Source organism: Acipenser ruthenus, chromosome 2 (assembly GCF_902713425.1).
Source record: "Acipenser ruthenus chromosome 2, fAciRut3.2 maternal haplotype, whole genome shotgun sequence".
Taxonomy (NCBI): Eukaryota; Metazoa; Chordata; class Actinopteri; order Acipenseriformes; family Acipenseridae; genus Acipenser; species Acipenser ruthenus.
Genome location: NC_081190.1, coordinates 19646584 through 19668720, shown reverse-complemented (window position 1 = coordinate 19668720; position 22137 = coordinate 19646584). Strand labels below are relative to the sequence as shown.

Here is a 22137-nt window from a genome sequence, read left to right as displayed (position 1 = left end):
TAAAATCTATTTCTCTTACATGTCCTCTTCTCTTCAGCAATACAGATGTGCACACAGTTGCCTCCTTGCTCAAGCTATATTTAAGAGAGCTTCCAGAGCCAGTCATTCCTTTCGCAAAATATGAAGAATTTCTGACCTGCACTAAACTTCTCACCAAGGATGAAGAAACTGTAAGTTTAACACAGTGTTCAACTACTTGTTGTTGGTGTAAAATGTATGGCTTAGCTAGAAGAAGAAAAACAAATACTTCACTGCTAAATAAACTGCAGGTATATATAAGCCATATACATTATGTTTTAGTCACCCCACTATATAATTTACATACTGCCTAGAAAATCAATGTATACACCAGATATGAGAGTATTTATGAATGGCATGTGCTTACAGGGCCATGCTCTGTTGAATTGAATATAAGAGGATTAAGTACTAATAGGTTTTACACAACTACCTGTGTTAGTTTTCCTTATGTTTCTCAGACAGTATGCCAAGAGGCAGATGTTCTAACAGTTGAACACAAATAGACTGGATATGTCAGAATCTCAGTAAAGCCATTTAAGTTGTGCCCAAAATAAGCCTATTGGCCTAAGTTTGAAATGCAATAATGTCAATGGAGGCAAAAATGGTCAAAGACAAAATGCTAAAAAATCCCTAAGGAAACAAACCTGAAAACAGTCTACCAGCTGTTAACAGAGTAACAAAAAACAACAGGGAGCCATCTTTGCTGGCTGATACACAATGTGAAGGGGTGGGTTGTAAAAATAAAGTTATGGGTCCATATTGGAGTACTAGCATTACTTAAAAGAATAACAAGAATGGTTTAAAAATGTATTTATCTTTTGAATCAGGGGATGAAGGATCTGATTACGCAAGTAAAGAGCTTGCCTCCAGTCAATTACAACTTACTTCAGTACACCTGCAGGTAGGGTTTGTTTATAACATATATCTAGTGTTTATTATGAAAGGTTTCTTTTGTTCTGGGGTGTTTGTTCCCACATCTCTTTTGAAGGTAAATAACACTATTCCACCTTCTTCTTCTTCTTCTTCTTCTTCTTCTTCTTCTTCTTCTTCTTCTTCTTCTTAGTAGTAGTCTTAGTAGTAGTAGTATAATACATGGTGAATGATAATTTTCCTATAAACTTCGTTCTTATTATACATGGTGGTAGCGCGAGACCCTTGTATAATAAGATTGCCCGTGTATAATAAGGTTGATGATAAAACTGCTAACCTGAACACAAACTCTACCACCAGTATGTGAACACAACAAAACACAGTCAATACCAAAACAGACAACAATGGGCTGCAGATTTAAAGTTTTATCTGCAGAAGACAGGGAGAAATTTGTGGAAGAACAGAGTGACGCAAGTACTCTGAAAAACAATAAACGACATAAATTTAGTAAGAGATTACCTCAGACACATGCCTTCCATGGGATGTTAGGCAGTGTAGACTGATGGCCTTCCCAAAGCAGAGGCTCTTGAATGATGAGGAAATCATCCTCTACTCCACCCTGTGAAACAGTGTTGGATGACTGAAATAAATAGAAGGGCCGCATGGGCGGCCCTAAACAGCCCTGAGGGCCACCAGACTGAACAACACATCCAAATGCCAGAAACTGCCAATTATAATACATAGATAAATAAATAATCAAAAATGCATTCACTGGCTAAAATTGCAATGTTACCGTTTCAATTGAACAACAAATACAGTATAATTAAAAGTAATAAATGTGCAGTTCTTAACATTATTGTGAGTTTTGGGAGACCGTAGTTTCAATCAGCTTTTTGAAGTCCGAGTAGCTCAGCAGAGAGATTTCCATCAGTCAGTCTTTTGCTAATTTGTCGCTTATTTATTCCACTGCCCTCACCACTTTTTGAAGCAGCTGGTGTGTTTGACTCTCCGACACCCTTTCCACTTACTCGTGTCACAGATGTGTCCATTTTAAACTCTCTTTAATATCACTAACTCAAACCTTCTCTTCCCAATTTCACTGCAGTAAAAGTGTAGCACAACTTAAACTTACTAACAACCACCTCCTAGCAACACGGCAGTCGTTCTCATGGTGAGACTCGACTATTAAAACTTGCACAGTTTTAAAGATAACCAATGTTTTTCTAAAAATACAGTATCTTCAAGCGTTAACCTTCATTGCTTTGTTTGGTTTAATTATATTTTAATAACAAGCAATACATATTTACAAAATGTAGATGCCAACCACTGCTCTAAAATAACCATGCAAATTTTCTACTCTGATTCATAGTAATAATACATCCTCCCACATTTTGTTTTAAATAAAATTAAAAATGAATTGTTAAAAAATACTTGTTTTACATTTTTTTATTCTGTTTTCCACTGTTTTTCTCAACATTTTTTCTTCAATGTGTAAAAATAAACACTTTTAGTTCTGCAGTTTCTGTCTGTTATGTCACCATGCATTATAACAAATAGTATACACCAAACTGTACATATAAGGCAGTAATGCTAGCTCTGGTTTCTGATGACACCAGAAAACCCTTGATAGAATTACACAGCTGGGTATACATTATTCCTTAATAAAAATAATAAAAATTCTGATGGAAGCAGTTTGAATCCAATAGCTAAACAGATTTTAAGATTCCCAGAAGAAACAAACGATACTGGATGATGTTTTTAAGTGCCAGGTTTGCTGTGTTCTAATCTAAAAACAACACTTTTCTTGTTAGATTGCATCTTGTTTATATTTGTTAGCTCAAATTGGCTTACCATAGAAAATAATAATAGATGTATGCATTTCCAGATTTAGATACAAAAATAACGATGAGGTACTTTCAGAATAACAAGGCGCTACTGGCAGTCAGAATATACTGAACACAAAGAAACCGTGTACATTTTCAAGATGTCATCGTTACACATATCTTGATGCACAGAACCCTCTTCCGGGCTACATATCCTGTATATAATGCGTTGCATATGTCTTTTCCCTGTAGATTCCTGGATGAGGTCCAGTCCTATTCAGGTGTTAACAAGATGAGTGTTCAGAACCTGGCCACTGTCTTTGGACCAAACATTCTGCGTCCTAAAATGGAGGACCCTATGACAATCATGGAAGGTATTTCATTTATCTGTACTACAGATCTTTTTACAGGACCGTAGCCTCTGCGTACAGATTAGTCCGTTGAGATTAGGCCAGATTAGGCTATACAAATTATTACACGTGGTATTATTATTATTATTATTATTTATTTCTTAGCAGACGCCCTTATCCAGGGCGACTTACAATTGTTACAAGATATCACATTATACATTATTTCACATTATGCAGATATCACATTATTTTACATACAATTACCCATTTATACAGTTGGGTTTTTACTGGAGCAATCTAGGTAAAGTACCTTGCTGAAGGGTACAACAGCAGTGTCCACCACTGGGGATTGAACCCACAACCCTCCGGTCAAGAGTCCAGAGCCCTAACCACTACTCTACACTGCTGCTATGTAAAACTGTAAGTGTGATCGGCCAGCATTTATGTACTGAGGGACCAATGCTGAACACAAGCTGTCAAATGCCAATAGAAGTCCAAAGCAGGTGTGACTTGACTTTTGGCAAACGGCAACTGTCAATTTTTTTAAATAAATGTCGTGTCTTATCGGACCTTTACCAGAAAAAATCAACACCTCTGTGCTTGAGTAAATAAAGAATGTCCTGGTTATCTTAATGTCCTCGATTCCAGCACGTGAGCTTTTGGTTCTATAGCAAGATTGTTGCTACTGGAGACCACAACACTCTCATTGATAATTCCACAGCTCATACATGTATCTTAGTGATTGTGTTCATTAGCAGAAAGCTAACACTGAGCATATAAAATGGTCCTATTCAAGACTCGCTTTCACGGTTTGTAATGACATTCAGACCAACAGATTGGAATGTAAACAAGGAGCTGTCCAATATAAATATATCATGCTGAGGACATTAACGGGGCTTCTAAATATAGCATACAATAATGGTGGTGGCGAAGTAGACTTTACGCAGCAAATGAATGATTTCTTAATGAATTCTGTTTGTAAACTCCCATTAACTATAAACTAAGTATGTAAAAAAATAAATAAATAAAAAAGGTTTATTAACCCTATGTTCTGGATTTAGAACATTTATTTAGAAAGCTGTATTAGTATTAGTAAATATTATTATAAATACATTATATTGAATATGAGAGCAATAGCAATTTAGCCCTAAAACACAAAGGGGTAGATGTACTAAAATGTGGCGTCTGTCGCAATCGTTGCAAACCACATGCAAACGAGTCGGAAGTGTAGCGTGAAATGTACTAAACAAACGCAACGCTGTCAGCATCATTTTAACAAATGCTTTGCAGCCGCATTTCTTATTTGCACTTTAGCCTTAAATGAATATGTAATTCTGGGCGTTCTGCAGAAATTCACAAAAACAGAAAGTGCAAATGAGGGATCAAAAATATTATAATGAGATGTACTAAAGCTGCGGGCAATTGCGACACTTACAATTGCATCAGTTTGTTAAGAACTTTTAAAGCATGTTTGAAACAGTCGCAATTGTTGCTGGCATTTTCCAGTCCGGTTTTTCTCGTGTGTTACCAGTTGTGCTCAATGTATTTTTGAGACGAACACCCAAGTACCTAATTTTCATTGAAGTCAGGGTGTACTTGCAAGCCTTGAAAACCAAATTTCTATGACATTTCTGGTTTTTCCAGCGTGTTGGGAGCAATAGACTGCACACATGTGCCACTAACCCCTCCAGCTCATTCTGAGCATCTGTATAGGACCATGATCTATTGTGTGTTAATTGTCTAGGCTACTAAGTAGACCAAGTTAAAAATAATAATAATAATTAAAATAAAATAAAAAAAAACCCTTAAGTCATTTCGTTTCAATTTAAAATAATCTTTTATTCGCATTGTACTCCAGTGTGTACAATGCAGCATACCAGTAGGCTAAAGTACAAAAAAAGTGTGCTAGGTGTTCATTTGATTTTACTACTGTACTGTATAGTGTATAGGCTTACTGTACAGATTTATATTTTTACATAATGTAATGTGTAGTGTACCCAAAACACATTAGTTTTATTTAAGCGCAATGATTTATATTTAAAATACATCGAGAACTGTAAATGCATGTGTGTGCGATTTTATTGTATTGTTTTTAAACCCAACACCTCCTTATGTCAGACAAGCATGTCTGGTTTAGCGAGGGGCTACTGTATGATTATAAAAAGCTTTTTGGGGGTAAAGGTTGGAGCCCCACTATAGAATCGGATAGGATTAAACTGCCTTTCATATATATATATATATATATATATATAACAGTATTAAAATAGGTAAAATGAAGACGGAATAGAATGCATTGTACATATGACGTTTACATTTAACAAAGACAATGTTCCAGTATTTTGATTCTTGCACCCTTGCATGTATAGACGTTATCCTTCGGACACCCTCTGGTGCAGGAAACCACAACTCAGCTGCCGCTGTTTTATTTCAAACAATGTCGCACAACTCTCACTAGAGATCTCGCTAAGATGACGCAAATAATATTTAAATTAGTATATTGCAGCTCTCTTCATTAACATATTTTTTCTTGGTACATACGACAAAATGTGCACTTTGTGAATTGTCATAACGAAAATGCAAATTGCGGTATGTTTGCGCTGCGACAGGCCCATCTTAGTACATCTACCCCATAATTGGTTAAATACACCAGTATTTAAATGTACAATATGACCCTTCAACTCACTTCTCTTCATTGCTACTGTATATGTAGTCCTCTTTTAACTTTGTGGTATATAATATAATTCCATTTATAAAACATGTTTTCATGATAAACGTTCTAGAGCTAACACTGATTCTGTTACAGGTACAGTGCTGGTGCAGCAGCTAATGTCTGTACTGATCGGAAAGCATGACCAGGTGTTCCCCAAAGAAGAGGAGAATCAAACTGCACTAGAGGTCTGCAACAACAACGCAACCCAAACCAAACTAACGACTGGCCAGCTTCAGAACAAAGAGAACAACAACACAAAGGAGAACTCTGTTAGACAGTGCTCCTGGGAGAAACCTGAATCTCCACAAAGAAACAGTGCGGACAACGGTTCCCCAACCTCCTTGGGTGGCAACAGGTCAGGCAGCCCACGGAACAGCCTGACAGGAAAATTCGATATAACAAGAAGCCCCCCTCTCATGGTAAAGAAGAATCCAGCCTTTAACAAAGGCAGTGGTATAGTGACCAATGGGTCCTTCAGCAGCTCGGCAGACGTTCAGGAGAAGAGTCAGACCCTGCCTAACGGTAGCCTGCAGGCCAGGAGGACATTGTCATTGAAAGGCTCAGGGACTAAAATGGGCACCGGCAGTGTGCCAAATGGAGGAGTGAGAATGGGCCTTTCGAGCACTGATGTAATGAGCGGCACCCTAAATGGTCGTAATGGTATATGGATGCCCAATGGGTATGTCACAATGAGGGACAATAAACAAAAGGACTCTGTTAATGACCCGTCGACGCAGCAGAACAGACTGTCCACCTACGACAATGTTCAGCAGCAGTCCTCCGTGGTGAACTGTGAGGACAAGCAGAGTGTGGACAGTGCCACGTGGTCCACCTCATCTTGCGAAATCTCATTACCGGACAACTCCAACTCCTGTCGTTCTTCCACGACCACCTGCCCTGAGCAGGACTTCTTTGGTGGGAATTACGAGGATCCAATCTTAGACGGACCTTCACAAGATGACCTTTCTCAGCCTGTTGAGTTTGATGCCAAGTTTGACCGGCGGAGTGGAGGAGGCCGCAGCAGTCGGGCCACAAGCAGCAGTGACAACAGTGAAACGTTTGTAGTGAACACGACCAGCAACCACAGTGCCCTGCATAGTCTCGTAGCCAGCTTAAAGCAGGAAATGGCAAAGCAGAAGACAGAGTTTGAGTCAAGAATAAAGAGGTATGATGTTTGAAAATGCTACATATATCTTTAATTTACTAAACTGGATTCCCTTAACAATGTTTTGCACATGAAATAAATGTTTGATGATGTGAATTCTTTATTAAAGAGACCTAGCCAATGAAAAGGGTTTACTTCCCTTGAACAAAATAAATGATAGTATAGTTATATCGTAATTCGTGTGGCTGGTTGCTTGCAGTTGACGTTTAGCAACTCAGCTGTTCTTTTCAAAAATATCATTGCCAGGATAGTAATATAGACAAGATCTTGAACTGTACTGTATTTCACTGCTGTACTCCACTGTAATCCATTGCATATACGCAAAGTAATAATGTAATGACAGCTGAACAAATGAAACCTGTGAACTCTCTAGCCGCTACCAACTACAGGGGTAAGCATTAACTGAATATATATTCGTAGCAGAATGTAGGAGCATTATTCAGCCCCAAAGATCGTATAGCTGCAGGGTGGCTGTCAGAAAATCCAGAATCAGCACAAATGAATACCTCCTTGTGATTAAATTTTCATACACCTCTAAGTGACAGGTTTACTAATTCCACTGTAGAAACAAGTTTGTTTTTAGTCTTGACTGACAAGGCATGCCTAATTTTGTTCCCTTGATCCAAGAAAATGTCTCCCTGAATCTTTCCTCAAAGAGAATATCTACTATAAAAGGATTGTTTTTCATTACTACACATTTCAGCCACACTTCCAGATTTGATCTCACCTTGACGTTGTAGACTATATATTTGAATTTTTAAATCGCTCTTTATTATTTCAATAAGCCATCTGATAATGCCTGTCAACTTTCTTAAATTTGTAAAGTCAAAAGACAATGCTAAGACATGCAATTTTGTTGAGCAGTAATTCATGTTCTGTGTTTTTCCATAGCCTGGAACAGAGGAACTTTGAACTAGAAACAGAAATGGTATCGCTACATGATGAACTGGATCAGGAGAGGAAGAAGTACACAATGGTAGAAATAAAAATGAGGAATGCTGAACGGGCCAAGGAAGACGCCGAAAAGAGAAATGAAATGCTGCAAAAGGAAATGGAGCAGTTTTTTTCCACGTTTGGGGAACTGACAGTGGATCCTCGGAGGCCTGAGAGAGGCAATACTATATGGATCCAGTGAACCGTGGACAATACAGGGCCAGGGCCCTTCAGAGAAGACTGTTGCTCTGAGGGTGGGGTATCAGGTGGCTGGTCACCTGACTGAGGCTAGCACTCATGTCATGAACCTAGAAGGAAAACCAAGGTGGATTTCCTGCAAGTATTTTTATTGTGTACTTACCAAATATATAATCTATAAAGTCCTTCTATGTTACTGTTAAGTGTTATAGCTGGTTGTGCATATAGCTAAAAAAAAGAACTATGTCAACAAAAAATTATGCATCTGGTATAAGGAATATTTTAATGCAAGTGTTGTGGTTAAACTGATAATTCATATTGTTGTGTTGCATTTAAGCTTTACATCAAGGATTTCCCTTGCACTTAACATTAATTCTTCTTATTATTATTTGCATTGTGGTACTGTCAGCCTTTTTTCACTCCTATTCTGGGTTTTATTCAGAAGAAAAGTGGTAACAATAATTGTGGCTATGCATTATGTGCCATTAGGCTTGTCCATGACCAAAAAAAGAAAAATATTTTCTAAAATATAATAGATGCATTACCTTTGCTTCCTTTGTCTTTATATTACATACTGTAGATTTACTTCCACAAGTTTATAAAGGGACGGATTTCGAATGGCAAAATGGAATACAGCATTTAGTGGTGACCATGTATTAAAAACTTAATAACTGCTCAACCAATAACATTTTAAAGTAAATTGATAGTAATAGTAATCAAACAATCTTTGCACACTGGGAGCCACTATCCATTTGACAATAAGCTAGTTTGTCATGATAAACCAAATTCCAACAAACAAGTTATAAAATACCCGTTGAGAGCTGTCATCAAATTTGTTGTAAATTTAGGGGTCTGACTGCACCTTGTATTAAAAACTTTTAACGATAGCTTATATTTAGTAGTAAATTAATATTAATCTTCCCAGCGTTCAAACAAGCTTTCCACTACAAGAGCTGCTATCTAATTGTCAAGAAGCTGTTTGTGATGATTAATCAATCAGCACACAGCCACAGTGACAGCATGGCTGGTCTGTACGAAAGCGCAATCAAATGAAGTCAAAGACAGCCAGGTGACTCATAGGCGCTTGGGGTGGCAAATAGGAGCTACCGGTCCATCATCAGATCTCAGTCTACTCTTTGATCCAAACTCGTGTGTCAACAAATTGTTTTACTTGGTGTTGTATCCATGATACAAAAAATTTTTTAAAATCCTTTATCATTCAAACCTTAAAAAACACACACATCAGTTTCCAATTTCAAAGTTTTCCTTTATTTTCAGTCACATACATATATTTATTTTTACATACATGGTACCTTTAAAATGTTGAGTGCCTGATCAGTTATTATTATTAGTATTTTTTTTTAATTCAGACCTATCCTGGAGCTGGAGATTGAAAAACGGGCATACTTACAAAGCACTGCAGTAGGAACCTGATACAGAAATTCAATTTTACATCTTAACAAAATGGTTCACAAACAGTAGAGAAAAAAAAGAAACACCACCTGATTTTGTATTTGTCTTTTGAATTAGACATGACACAAGTTTCTAAACATTTAATTGTATCTATAGTAACAGCAGCCACCCTTGCCCCTATTGGAGTGAATTGTTTATTGCATTGTATTTTATATGAGAAAAACATGTCCACTGACTTAAAACAAGTCCATTGATAGCACTGCCAGTATTGATGACTGCTTACTAAACATACAGACCCTTAACATTAAATGTGTTGAATTAAAAACTATTTAGTTTAGAGTTCAAACAGGATAGGTGGTAAACCTATGAGAAAACATGATTTGTATAATATACATCATACAATTATGCAAGCAGTAGTTCTTGGTCGTTCCTGACAAATCTTTTTCTCTAATGGACTTGCCAAGCATAATAATCTGCAATGAGGTATAATATTTTAAACATGTTCAAAAGTATGTTTGTATGAATAGCCTAAGCTTGGATTTGTTTTAAAAAGTCTGTAGTGAGACAGAACTTTCAGAAGGGGTTTAGGTAAAAAAAAACATAACAAAACAATAAAAGCAATCATATTTATCAATGGAGAATTTCCTGGCCCAATCTCTTGTCACCAAGGGAGAAATGCTGTTTCTGTTTGACAGGTAGGATTGCTTCAACTGATGAGTTTCAAAGGAATATGGATGGGGCACCTATGATAACCCCAGCACCAAGCTTACCTACAGTATTATACTTGTTACAGGTAATCCGAAAGGATTTATTTTCAAGAACTTCAATGTCTTTTTTAGTATCAGAAGATTTGAAAACCTTGCAGTGTTATCATTATGAAATATGGGCCCTGTATGCTCCAGGTTTTGTTTTAGTGTAGATTTCCAAAATAAGGTAAAATAAAAATGTGATTCTAAGGCAGCATGAACAGGAACTTGACTTTTAAAGTTCCAATACAAAATTTACTACAGCACATCTAGTCAACAATGACATTCTTACCAACATGTCCATCTGTAATATACTTTACAGTTTGGTTTAATGACTTTAGGGGTCTGAGATATGATCAGTCCTGAATGATTAACAGGTACAAAACTCAGCACCTTGGAATAAACACAACAGTTTAAAATCCCTTTCCATCCAAATGAAATGGCCTGACAGCTCCATAAACTTCTGTGTGACCCTTTTTATGTTCTTGTTTCCTACAAATCATACATTCACATATGGTACATCTTTATATCAGTTTTGTTTGGCAAAGGGTATAAGAAGGTACATATTATTGAAATGCATATATATATATATATATAGGGCCAGCAGTATATTCAGTTAACTAGGCAAGTACCATCTACAATCATGATTTGGGAATACTGTGCATGCAAAATTGATTGCTAGGTTTCAAAGTATGGTGATCTCTGGAATGCATACAGTGTTAAACTCTACAAAAAATACCCTTTCAATTGATAGAGAAACACTCAACTCTCACACCTAAGTGTTGAAACGCAATGAGCATTTCTCAGTGAAATGGTAAGCAGGCATTACATACAATGTATACAACATGTAGAGCAGGGTTACCAATAGCTTTGTCCTTATTACCAGCTGAGCTTACACAGTGGTGTCTTATTCCAAAGAACAATAGGAGATTATTGTGTGATGTTTTACTAATAACAGACTTCAATGTTCAGTTTAAATTGGAAGTTGCTGTGATAATAGGCAAGAAATGCATCTATGCAGCATAACTACACACACTAGCTAAAAGCAGGTGCTGACAGCAATGGTGGTTCTGATGTTCTGTGGAGCAAGACTTTTGAACTGACTTATAATGGACAATGCAGCTGCATCATCTTTACTGTCTTACTTTGAGTATCTTTTGAAATTCAGATTCATCCAACCAATATATGAACTTTCAGCTTGACCTCAGGTAAAACGATTAGAAACGGCTGTGATTAATTTACAAAATATGCTGCTGCAGTGCACACATTACTGCTGATCTGGAAAATGAAATTCATTGTGCTTGCAATAGACATACACTTAAGTGGAGAGGTCTGCTGCATTTTGATGAAATACTAATATTTGAATGTCTAATTCCAATGTACCAATAGATATATAATAGCTTTTAAGCTTTACACCTCTGGATGGATGTGATTTTCAAATAATGCATGCCATCATAGGAAAGGTAAATGAGACCTTATGCATGTCAGACATTAAATAGGCAACAATCATGCAAAACAGTGGTGAGCCTTCCAATCCGCAAAATATTTTAAAAAAATTCAACGTCAATGTATCTTTAAAAATGAAATGATCAATGCAAAATCATCAATAAACCAAGCATTAACCTCTGTCTGATTTGATTGATTCTGAATTTCACAACCCCTAATTTAGTTTTTTGATCTGTAAGAGTTCAACAGCATTGTCAACCTGTCTGCCATATACACTAGTAAAAAATATTTTAGCTACATTACATAGCAATTATAGCGGTTTCCAAGCTTGTCTCATTACCACCCCAAACACTTTTTTTTTGAGGGTCACACCCCAGCAGTGCGGGTTGGGTTTGTTTGGCAATGCAGGGAGGAGAGGGGCCACTTAACTACACTTGCAGGGAGCAGTTCCTACAAGGACAGGGAAAAACCTGGAGCCTCTGCATCACTGAACCAAGTCCTGTCCTGTGACTGAGAAATGGCAGGCACTGGCTAAGTAAAACCATGCGGCTGCTCTGAGCCTCGGCCTCTCCCAGCAGGGACTGCTTCCATGAGCAGGGGTGCAGTGCTTACCAAGGACATTTAGGAGAAAAACAGGAGATTAACTAAGTAAAACTCTTTGAAGCAATTGTACTTTGCCTGATTAATCATTGTTTTCAATGTGAGGGAGTTTGGTTTGTTTAAACTTTTTCCTTTTCCATTGGGTTGGAAATAATTCTGTATTTAAAGGCACTTGCCAAATTTGGGATCACTGTAAAAAGAGTTCATGCATTCCAGTTTGATGTTTTTAGGCAGTCGGCTGTATCTTTCGTTTCCCGTTCCAGGATAATGAGCTATCAGTGAAAAAACTCAGTACGCATGAAAAGGACAGCAGTCTGTATTTTCCAGCATCAGCAGCATTGCACAGCCAGACACAAACTGTAATGAGATAAATATATTAACTCTGCTTTCATTATAAGGCTCTGTCGCTCGTTTCTCGATCTCCAATTATAAGAAGGTACCTCATGACATGCAAAATGGTGTGACGGTAATGGTACTAGGAAAATAAGGTTGAGCTCTTATATGACAGTCATTCAGCTTTGGACTCTGTAGCTCAGGTACAACGCTGGTGTTCTCGACCAGGTCATTCTCATTAGGGTTATGAACATAATCTTTATTGTTCATTTATCATAGAATTAGCATTTTGAGCATGCAGAACTACAGGCAAGAGCAACTAAGATTGAAGCCATGATATGGCAAGGTGTGCGTTATTTACTTTACTGGCCAATAGTCCCACAGATTCTCTACCTATCAGCTGTACAGAATTACATATATACATAGGGATTCTGGATAAGGCTTCCCCACCTTAATCACTTACATGAATCTGTCGATCCCTGTAGGGTCAGTTCATTATTGGTTGCAGTCATACATATAATTTAAGTAAGATACATGGTCAGGTAGCATCGGTAGAGATGTTTTAAGAATCACTAAAAAGATACTGCTCACCTTGTCATATCAGTATTAGTAGAGCAGCTTGCAAGGTATCGGGAATCAGCCAATAATTTAAACTTTACAGAAAGATGCTTGTCTAAGCTTTTTTTATGCCATATGAAGGAAGATATAAGCAAAGCAATTAGGAGTTAATAAATATACATTTCAGCTTGAAGTATTTTTTTTTCAGTCGTAATTTCATATGAAGACGAAGGCCGATTTATTTTTTTCTTATTGTAGCATTTCACCTTCTGAAGAACATTGGGTTACGCAGGCAGGCGGCTAGTCACCTGCAACAACCGAGGGGTCCTGCAGAAGTTTCCAGGCTGCTGTCAGTGTCAGACGCCAGGGTCTGGTCAGTGGACATGGAGGAGATGTCGTTGACAGAAGAGGACGGAGGGAGGCTTTCACTACTGTTCACAGCTGCACCTGTGCTAAGAAAATCAACAGCAATGGGATTAAAACTAGGGGGAAGTCTTCAGTGCTATACACTATGCAGATATCAAACTCAAAGTCTTTAAAACTAAGGGTATTAGACATGGGATAATGCAAGTTAAGGATGGAGGCATGGGTAAGCTTTTAAAAAAAGAAGAGTTTAAATGCGTCAAATGTGAAATTTCTATTACCAAAATTATTTATTTATTTTACAAAAGTCAGATTTTTTTTTATGTATTACTGTATACACTTTTTTTTTTTTTTGTGAAGGCAGGAATGTATTTAGCAGTTTGTGAAACCAAAAACAAACAAAAAAAAATCCAGCTCATATTTAATCAGCCACTGTCTCAATGTGTAATTATTCACAATGTCATTTCCTTAAATAGTATTATTTAACTTACTGCATCTTGTGAAATTAAAATGTCATCATCTAATAAAAATGCACTGCTAACGCGTTTATTAGGAAGATGCCGGTTTAGTCCAGTGCTCTGAGAGCTACACTGCATACTAGGGCTGCTACGATTAAATCGAAAATCGGTTTTTCAATCAATTCCATTCCTCATTATATACATCGATATAAATGCCGGATAATCGATTAAATAATACAGTTAATAACATTATTTAAGTTTAGCAACAAAACTGCACCGAACGCCCTGCCTTGCTATTTACAGTATTTCTGCCAAAGACAAGCAGTTGGCGTGCTCTTCTTTTCCTGCTCGTGTTAAAAAGCATCTGATTTGCTGGTCCCATCCTACCAGCGAATCAGTTTTGCAAATGCTTTGTAAGTACGCGCCTTCTGTGTATTCGATGTAAAAAAAAAATATATAAACAAGCATTAGTGCTACAGTTCTACGTCAGCATAAAAAACATTAGAAAGACCACAACAATCACAGAGCAAAAAATACGTCAAAACAAGGACAACAAAACACAAATATATAGTCTAGCTAAGTGCATGTTTTCCAGGGTTTTTTCTAAGTATAAACGTGTCCATTAAAGTTATCAAATGTATTTCTGACAGAAATTAAAAGTCTTTGATAATTAATTGTTTGATGCTTTTTAATAATCGGTTTTATTAAAAACATAACAGTACTCACTGGAACCGGACCCTTGATATTTGTATCCGGTTTGTCGGTTCCAAAGCAGGAACTGGGTACCCGGTTTGAAAGGAACCGGTTCCGCATCTCTAGATAAAACATTCTTATGCCGGTACGCCTGCAGTACCACGCGGAAAGCTATATTACAGTTAATCATCCCTCGCATTCAATTGCTGTGCAAAAGCTTTTATTGAATAGCAATGATATTAAAATAATCATGTCTCGGGGTTGGGGGAGTGAAAATGTATGTGGGCGGTACAATCATCGATATTTATTTGAACGATTTTGTGTGCCCAATTAATCAATTGATATTTGGAGGCTTAACTGACAGCCCTACTGCATACAAACAATCCCCAACACACAGCCCTAACTGGCAGGGCCCGCCTGCTTTTATACCTTTAGCCCCGCTCCTTTACTCAAATGAGCCGGTCGAGCCTGACAAACCTATTGGCTCTGTCCCTGCCCTTTAGGACCAATGAACATTGTATAACCCAGCCAATCTCACCGGCACTGCTCAAGGCAGTAAACAGAACATATCGTAGGAACGCTACAATATCTTATTAAATTCATCTTGACTTTTTGATGAATACAACTATTAGAATAAAAGACTTCCTTAATTATATATTTCAAGCCGAAACCTTTAAAATGACCAGTTTCTCAAAATAGCTTCATTTCAATGTTCATAGATGATAAGGCTATAAATCTTGTTTTTTTATATTAAAAGGAGGGAAATGGTTGTTCTGGTATCATTAGAGCTTTGAGTTGTATCACTGCACATCTACCCTTGTCATTGAAGCATGATTATTTAATGTTTCTAGTTAAAATCCTAACAGGAATCCCAATCGCTATGCAGTTTCTCTGCAGTAATAATGGAAGCAGTCCCTACGGAACTAGATTTCTGTTGCCATTGATTATCAAGTTGTGCCATGAAGCTGGAAAAAAACAGGCTATGAAAAATAACTCCTCTCATAGACCTTAATTGAAATGAAAATGAGCTAGGGAAGGCAACCTTCATGTCTTTCACAGCACAGCTTTTTTCCTGAGGGCACCCATTTTGTGGAGAATAGCTTTGGCTGCCACATGTTAGGAGTGAAATATGCACTGTTCGCACATTATGAAAAAAGAAAAAAAAAAATCTCCTCCACATGACAAAACTATTTTGCTGCCAGTTAGCTTATCTAAACATTTCATTATTCATTGATGAATGAATTGGTGTAAGCTGATACTATTACAATAATTGGAACTATTACAATAGAATGAATTAGGCCTATACTTGTGATATTTAGCAGGAATGGGGTAAAATGGTTCTTTTTCTGTCACTTGTATAAAGCCACTACCACCACATGTATGCTGGCAATCCTACTACTGCTGTTGCACATTTATTTAAGGAGAATGTTACAGTAATCACAATAATTAAAATGAGATATGGTTTAAATCTGTCCCATAAGGAGGTGCTGTTTCCAACCTTAAAGCTTAAATTAAAATATGATCTGTGCAATAAGGACACTTCCCTTAGGAGTGAACAACCATCACAATACTGTATGAATAGCACATACAAAACAGATGAAATGAGGATGTGAAGTTTACAGGGGAGATAAGCCAGAGCACCCGGCTCATTCCCTCCTTACAACAATAGTCTGGGGGTGCTGAATACCCGTAAAGCAAACAAAAACTGCGCTCATTGAGAATGGACGCCGCAACAGCAGAGTGCGGATACACTTCATGATTGGGAGGGGTGACAGATGAAAAATGTCCTGGTTATCTCCAGGCAGGATTTGAATTGCAAACTTTCTGACCAAGAGGGGAAATGTACTGCGTGAAGAACATGTTATTATGGTTGTGTATTACATGGAACCAGTAACAAAAGCATTCTTTATAATGATATGCTCATAGCTTGAATGGAAACTGCTCTCGCCGTGGAGAACGTTCGATTTTCAGTTCTGACCCGTGGAAATAAAAATAAATGTTGTTGCACTCCCTTGAGAAAATGAATTCAGTTGTTAAGAGTCCCTACCATAAATCTCACATTTATCTACTAGCTGTCTGTGGAGAACAGCACTAGTTAAAGGACAGCAATAGAAATGTGACCGACCCCTATAAAACAAGAGGACTGAATTAGAATTTACAACAGAGCATTGATTTTATCAGACTTCAGGGCCACACGATTACTTAGATGCTGTGAATCACTGTCCACTATACCAAGTCTGTCTGAGACCTAGATAAACAGAGGCATAGTTACATTTGCTCACACAATTTCAGGGGTTTTACTACTGTTCTACTGCTGATACTATGTTTATTCTATTATCTAAACAGTGTTGGCTCACCCTTTCAGCACCCTGGGTTGGCACCATATAAGCTGACAACACTGAATGTATCATTGTGTATAAAACAGCTGTAAATACCGGGGTGTGCCTCTTCAATGGTTTTAAAAACACTGGGCTTCTTCAGTGTTTTGCTTCGTAGCTGTGCATATATTTTTGTGCTATTTTATAAATGTAATGTGAATGGCATTATGTATCTATACTGGAGCCTGCTGCAACACCCCCCGCCCCTCTCAAATTGGAGTAAATCTTATCACTGGGTTTGAGACCTATATTATATACCACTAAACAACAACCACTAAAGAATCTCAGGACTTCTTTGCTGCAATGCAGACGCAATCTGGCTATTCTGGAACTGCACCACTGAGTTTTACACAACATGCCTCACTGTCATGCAGCTATCGACGAAAACATGGGTTTCATGTAATATGGGATCCAGTCCACAAATCCATAGCTTTATACATTCTCATCATTCTCATTAGTGTCGTCATTCTGTTCTACTAAAACACATTTGAACCACGATAAATACAGGTTCTTAGAGGTGCTGTAATATGCAGTTCATGTTTTAAACATTTACAAGCTAAAAGGGTACTAAATATACCACAAAACACTTCTAAATGATTTTCTTTTACTTAATATGGCCTCAGAAGAATCTACTTCAAGAGATGTGAAGTCTGTTTTCTTTGTTGACCAAAATGCTAAATAAACCTGCATGTATTACAATTTTACTGCTATTTTAATAGCAAGTAGACCATACAAAGAAAACAATTCTTGAACACTTTCATGAACATTTTAAATTACTGTGATATTCTGAGTTGCCTAAGTTAACCAAAGTAGCTACAGTAGCTGGTATTTCCAGTTTATTTATCTGTTTTACTCAGGCTCAGGTGTAGTCATCATACTGAACATCCTAAACAGGCTTTTGTGTTGACATGTGTAACCGACCTGCTAAAGAATGAAATTCATTACGATGTTCCATTGACAAAAGGTGACATGTATTACCCCATTGATGCTCTCTTGTTGTAGCAGATAAATCTATCTGATCATCTGAATAACAGCCAAAGGGGTTATGTGCGTCATTATAAAAAAAAACAAACACATAAAATCTATTTCACTAAGCCCATACATAACAATTTCTAGACTTACTAACTAAACAAAATGCCAAATTAAATGGCGCTGTATTCCTCGTACCTTACCCTGAAAAGTACTTTACTGCCCTCTAGTGTTTAAAAATGAAAGCTGCCAAACAACAAAATACTGGTTCAAAGCAAAACTTCTAACTGGGATTTTTTCCTCATTTACTTTTTTTTCTGTCAGTGTTGTTTTGTCAAAATTATTTAATGAAATTAAATTAAATAATTTTGATATTTTATCAAGGTATTCTGAATTCCTATTAACTGTCCTTAGATTTCCCAACCCATTCTCAGCACATTCAGAGAAAGCTGCATCAAAACTAATACAGGTTAACTTTAACTAAGTTATACAGTTCCAAAGACATGCAAAGATTGTAAATGTGATAAACATCATCCTCATCAACTGTTGTTCTTTAAACTACCGACAGCCAGTAAGGGCTAAATGTAATTTGGCAACACTGCTCTGATTCACTGGAAATGTATTAGCCATTACTGATCTGCATATATGTTAAAGTTTTTCATTTAGCTATATTAAAAAATAAAAGTAAATATATTGTATCTTCAATCACCCATAATTAAGAATAGTCAACCGCATGGAATATGAACCATAGACTCCATCCTTAATATATGACATATGCATACAAAGACGTGGAAACACAATGTAATGCATATGACCTGCCACAAGAATTTCCCCATGCCTGCACCCTTTTTTAAACAAAAAAAGATGTATTTTCCCAATTTATTTGTCATTTTTTTTTTATAACATTATTTAAAAAATGTGTTCAACACGGATTGTACTAATATAATTTTAGTTCATTTTACTAAGAAAACAAGATGATCAACGAGGACAGATGAAATCATCACAATGAATATTGTGTTGAAAGTGAACCCAATTATTTTTTTTTAAATTCACTTACAGAACGATTAGGTTATGTACTGAGAGTACCTGAAGGAGATGGCTGTCCCTTCACAACACCATTTTTAGTTTTCTCCTCGAAGTTCATTACTTCTTTGTAGATTAGTTCTGAAAGAAATGGATGACGTCTGTTTCAGTGCTCTAGCTGCAATGTTCACCCCAGGCTGAGAACTTGAAGGAACAATATTACACAGGGGCTTTGCAGTTGTATGCATTTACTTAAAGACCAATTAATATGTAGCATCAGATTCAGTTAGTAAAGAATCGTAAGTCATTTCATTTAACTTTTTACCACTGGCATGCTTAATCGCTCAAATTATATATGCATTCACATTAGTTTTCATTCATCAGTAAAGCTCACTTTCGGGCTATATGTATACATTATACATTGCTTGCTGTTTATTTTTTTATAGTTTTGTTTCCTCCCTTTGATCAGTTCCTACAGTATCCACTATCGCCACAAGGAGAGCAGACTAAATGGTATCTGTCTGTTATTAAACATCTAGCACAGGGACATCATTCTAGTCATATTCATAAAACTATCAAGGCTTTCATTTATTAATCAATTCACTGACACAGGTCATTAAAAGAAGATATTTCTGTAAAATACTGTACATATACCCAACCAAGAACAGCATTCACATAGTGTCATGCAACAGTATTGTACGTCACTATGTGAATGACTGAATGCCTTTATTAACTTACGTGCAGATACACTACATCTGATGCTGGGGGTCTTCAGTTAGAATTTTTAATATGTAATATGTTGCATTTGTTGTTGTTTTTTTGCCATTTGAGAATAGAATAGGATGTTAATATAGACAGAGCTATGGCAATATTTCACAAACACAGAGTCTGCACATGAAATTAGTTAGAAATGATTGTATAATCAGGCTACATTTGTATATTACCTTTCCATTCATCGATGGTATGTTCTCTTTCATCAAGTTGTTTATCATAGATCTCCGGAGGAGGCTGGAGAGCATAAACAATACGTCAACATGATTAAAGGCCAACTGACACATATTTTCCATATTCATTCCTCTGATTTTTACAGAACAATCTGTCACAGATGACCACTTGAAGGTTACTTCTTTCTTGCCTAATAGTACAGGTCATGAGTAAGAAGATTCAAACATTAAAATATATCTGTTTTTTGTTTGCTGTTACTTTAGCTCCGTGATGTTTGCAAATGGTTCTTTTTGCAATTCCTCAAATATTTTTTGTGGGGATGGTTTTGTATTCTTTTTTTTTTTCATTCAGTCTAGCTTAGGTTTTTTGACTTCAGATCAAAATCTGCACTTCAGTTCTGTTTGCCAGCCAGCCATGGACATGAGAAACACTGGCTAGGTCCGCTAACGAGTCTTCAACAGCCAGCACAGTCTGCTGATCATTTACTCTGTACTTCCATGAATACGAAAGGAAACTTGATCCAAAGTAGCTGCCCACAAGATGATGCTGGTGTTGACTATCTCTAGACTATATGTCTATGGCTGGCAACTAGAAGTCAGCTTCTGATAGCCAAAGACCCTTAGCACAGACCAAATCAAAAAGTTCAAACAAACACATAAGTACCTGCAATAAGAACCACTCTGAATGGTTGCAAATATCATACATAGCTACGGGGACTGTGAACAAAGCAATAGGAGCATGTAACTCGAAACTACTTACTCTTTAAAATATCAATCACAATAAAAAACCTAGAATCAAACGAAAACCTGCAGGTTAAATAAAAAAAAAAAATCTTTTTAAGCCTGCACCACATTAACCTACAAAATGTTATAAATGATGGCTAGGGCCATAGAATGGTGGCTATTTCACATAAGCTGTTCTTATTTAAGTTACTGAAAATTAATTGACATATCACCCCTTTAAAAAAAATGTTTGGGTGAAATTTCACATACGTTCAAAGTAAAAGAATACTTTTCTTTTTACTTTGATTTCTAACGCACATTATACGGTACATTTGCATCACATGTGGGGTCATAAACCACACAAGGACAAAAGCATTCAAGTGCTCTTTTTGGTAACATTTTGGTAACTCAAGGACATGGTGTCATTCCTAAAGTGCGTAGTCATGATTGTCTACACATAACCTAATCTGCGATACGTCTTTCTTCACACCTATTAGCCACAGTGCTACAGAGCTTTGTGGCAGCATGATGATGAAAAAGGCAAGTGCTCTACTGTATCTTCAAGTCACATATATCTGTGACAGGCAACTAGAACAGAGCAGCAGATCCTCATTACAATTGGAACTGCTCACAATGATTACAGTCATCACAAAATGGCAAGGGGACATAAAAAAACAACAAGAAAATAGAATTAGAAGGCAGTTACTCTTTAAATTAATATGATGCCTACAGTACAAGTTAGTGTATGTGATTGATAAATGCAAGCTCAGTGCATATTAGTAGTAATCTTCAATTAGAACTATTGAATATTACACATACAGCGATGTCAGGTATATCACACATGAAACTAAGCAGCCTTGTGTTCACTTTCTGTACTAACCGCACACACATGCACACAAACATACTTGGCTTTTTTTTTTTTTTTTTACTCAAAAAAGTGGCATTTGTGACAAGTTTCCAAAGCTAACAATTAAACAATATCTTCAGGTAATATATTATTTATTTACCACAGATATTTTGACGAGATCTCCGTCCTTCATCACCGTGAGATAAACAATAAAAAGGGGAAAAAAACAACAGTAGATGTGATGAATATTGTCGGGATGTTTAAAATATGTATTTCCTTCACAGAAAGCATAGCCAAGTAAGTGATAGCCAATAAGATTAAAAATAAAAATGGGCAATACTACAAATTACAATTGTCAATTGTTATATACAGTGCATTTCATACTCTTATATAACATTTCTTCACCAATGTAAAAATAAATCAGATTTTGCCATATATATATAAAGCTTCACATGCTACTGAAATTGGATCAAATGTATTTTCTTTGTACAATTTCAACAATATTTCTCATTCTTCTTTACATAATGTATGTGAATTATAGATCAATTCAAGCACCATTCATCTTATTTCTATACT

General features: G+C 36.6%; 2 protein-coding genes across 10 annotated transcripts in view; one reads left to right on the top strand and one right to left on the bottom strand.

The window, feature by feature from the left end:
- LOC117962676 (rho GTPase-activating protein 24-like) overlaps positions 1-10490 on the top strand; it is a 233612-nt gene extending 223122 nt beyond the window's left edge. For all 6 annotated transcript variants that reach the window (XM_058991189.1, XM_058991195.1, XM_058991191.1 and 3 more), the window contains 5 exons: positions 38-170; positions 846-919; positions 2964-3085; positions 5865-6936; positions 7828-10490. In XM_058991189.1, coding sequence (XP_058847172.1) covers positions 38-170; positions 846-919; positions 2964-3085; positions 5865-6936; positions 7828-8071 — 1645 coding nt within the window. In that variant the 3' untranslated portion in view covers positions 8072-10490. The remainder of the gene's footprint in view (positions 1-37; positions 171-845; positions 920-2963; positions 3086-5864; positions 6937-7827) is intronic.
- The window catches only part of LOC117962527 (mitogen-activated protein kinase 10), an 88118-nt gene continuing 75294 nt past the window's right edge, over positions 9314-22137 (bottom strand). For all 4 annotated transcript variants that reach the window (XM_058991213.1, XM_058991219.1, XM_058991228.1 and 1 more), the window contains 5 exons: positions 21722-21748; positions 19992-20055; positions 19111-19188; positions 13472-13610; positions 9314-12629 (listed from right to left, as the gene is read on the bottom strand). In XM_058991213.1, coding sequence (XP_058847196.1) covers positions 12602-12629; positions 13472-13610; positions 19111-19188; positions 19992-20055; positions 21722-21748 — 336 coding nt within the window. In that variant the 3' untranslated portion in view covers positions 9314-12601. The remainder of the gene's footprint in view (positions 12630-13471; positions 13611-19110; positions 19189-19991; positions 20056-21721; positions 21749-22137) is intronic.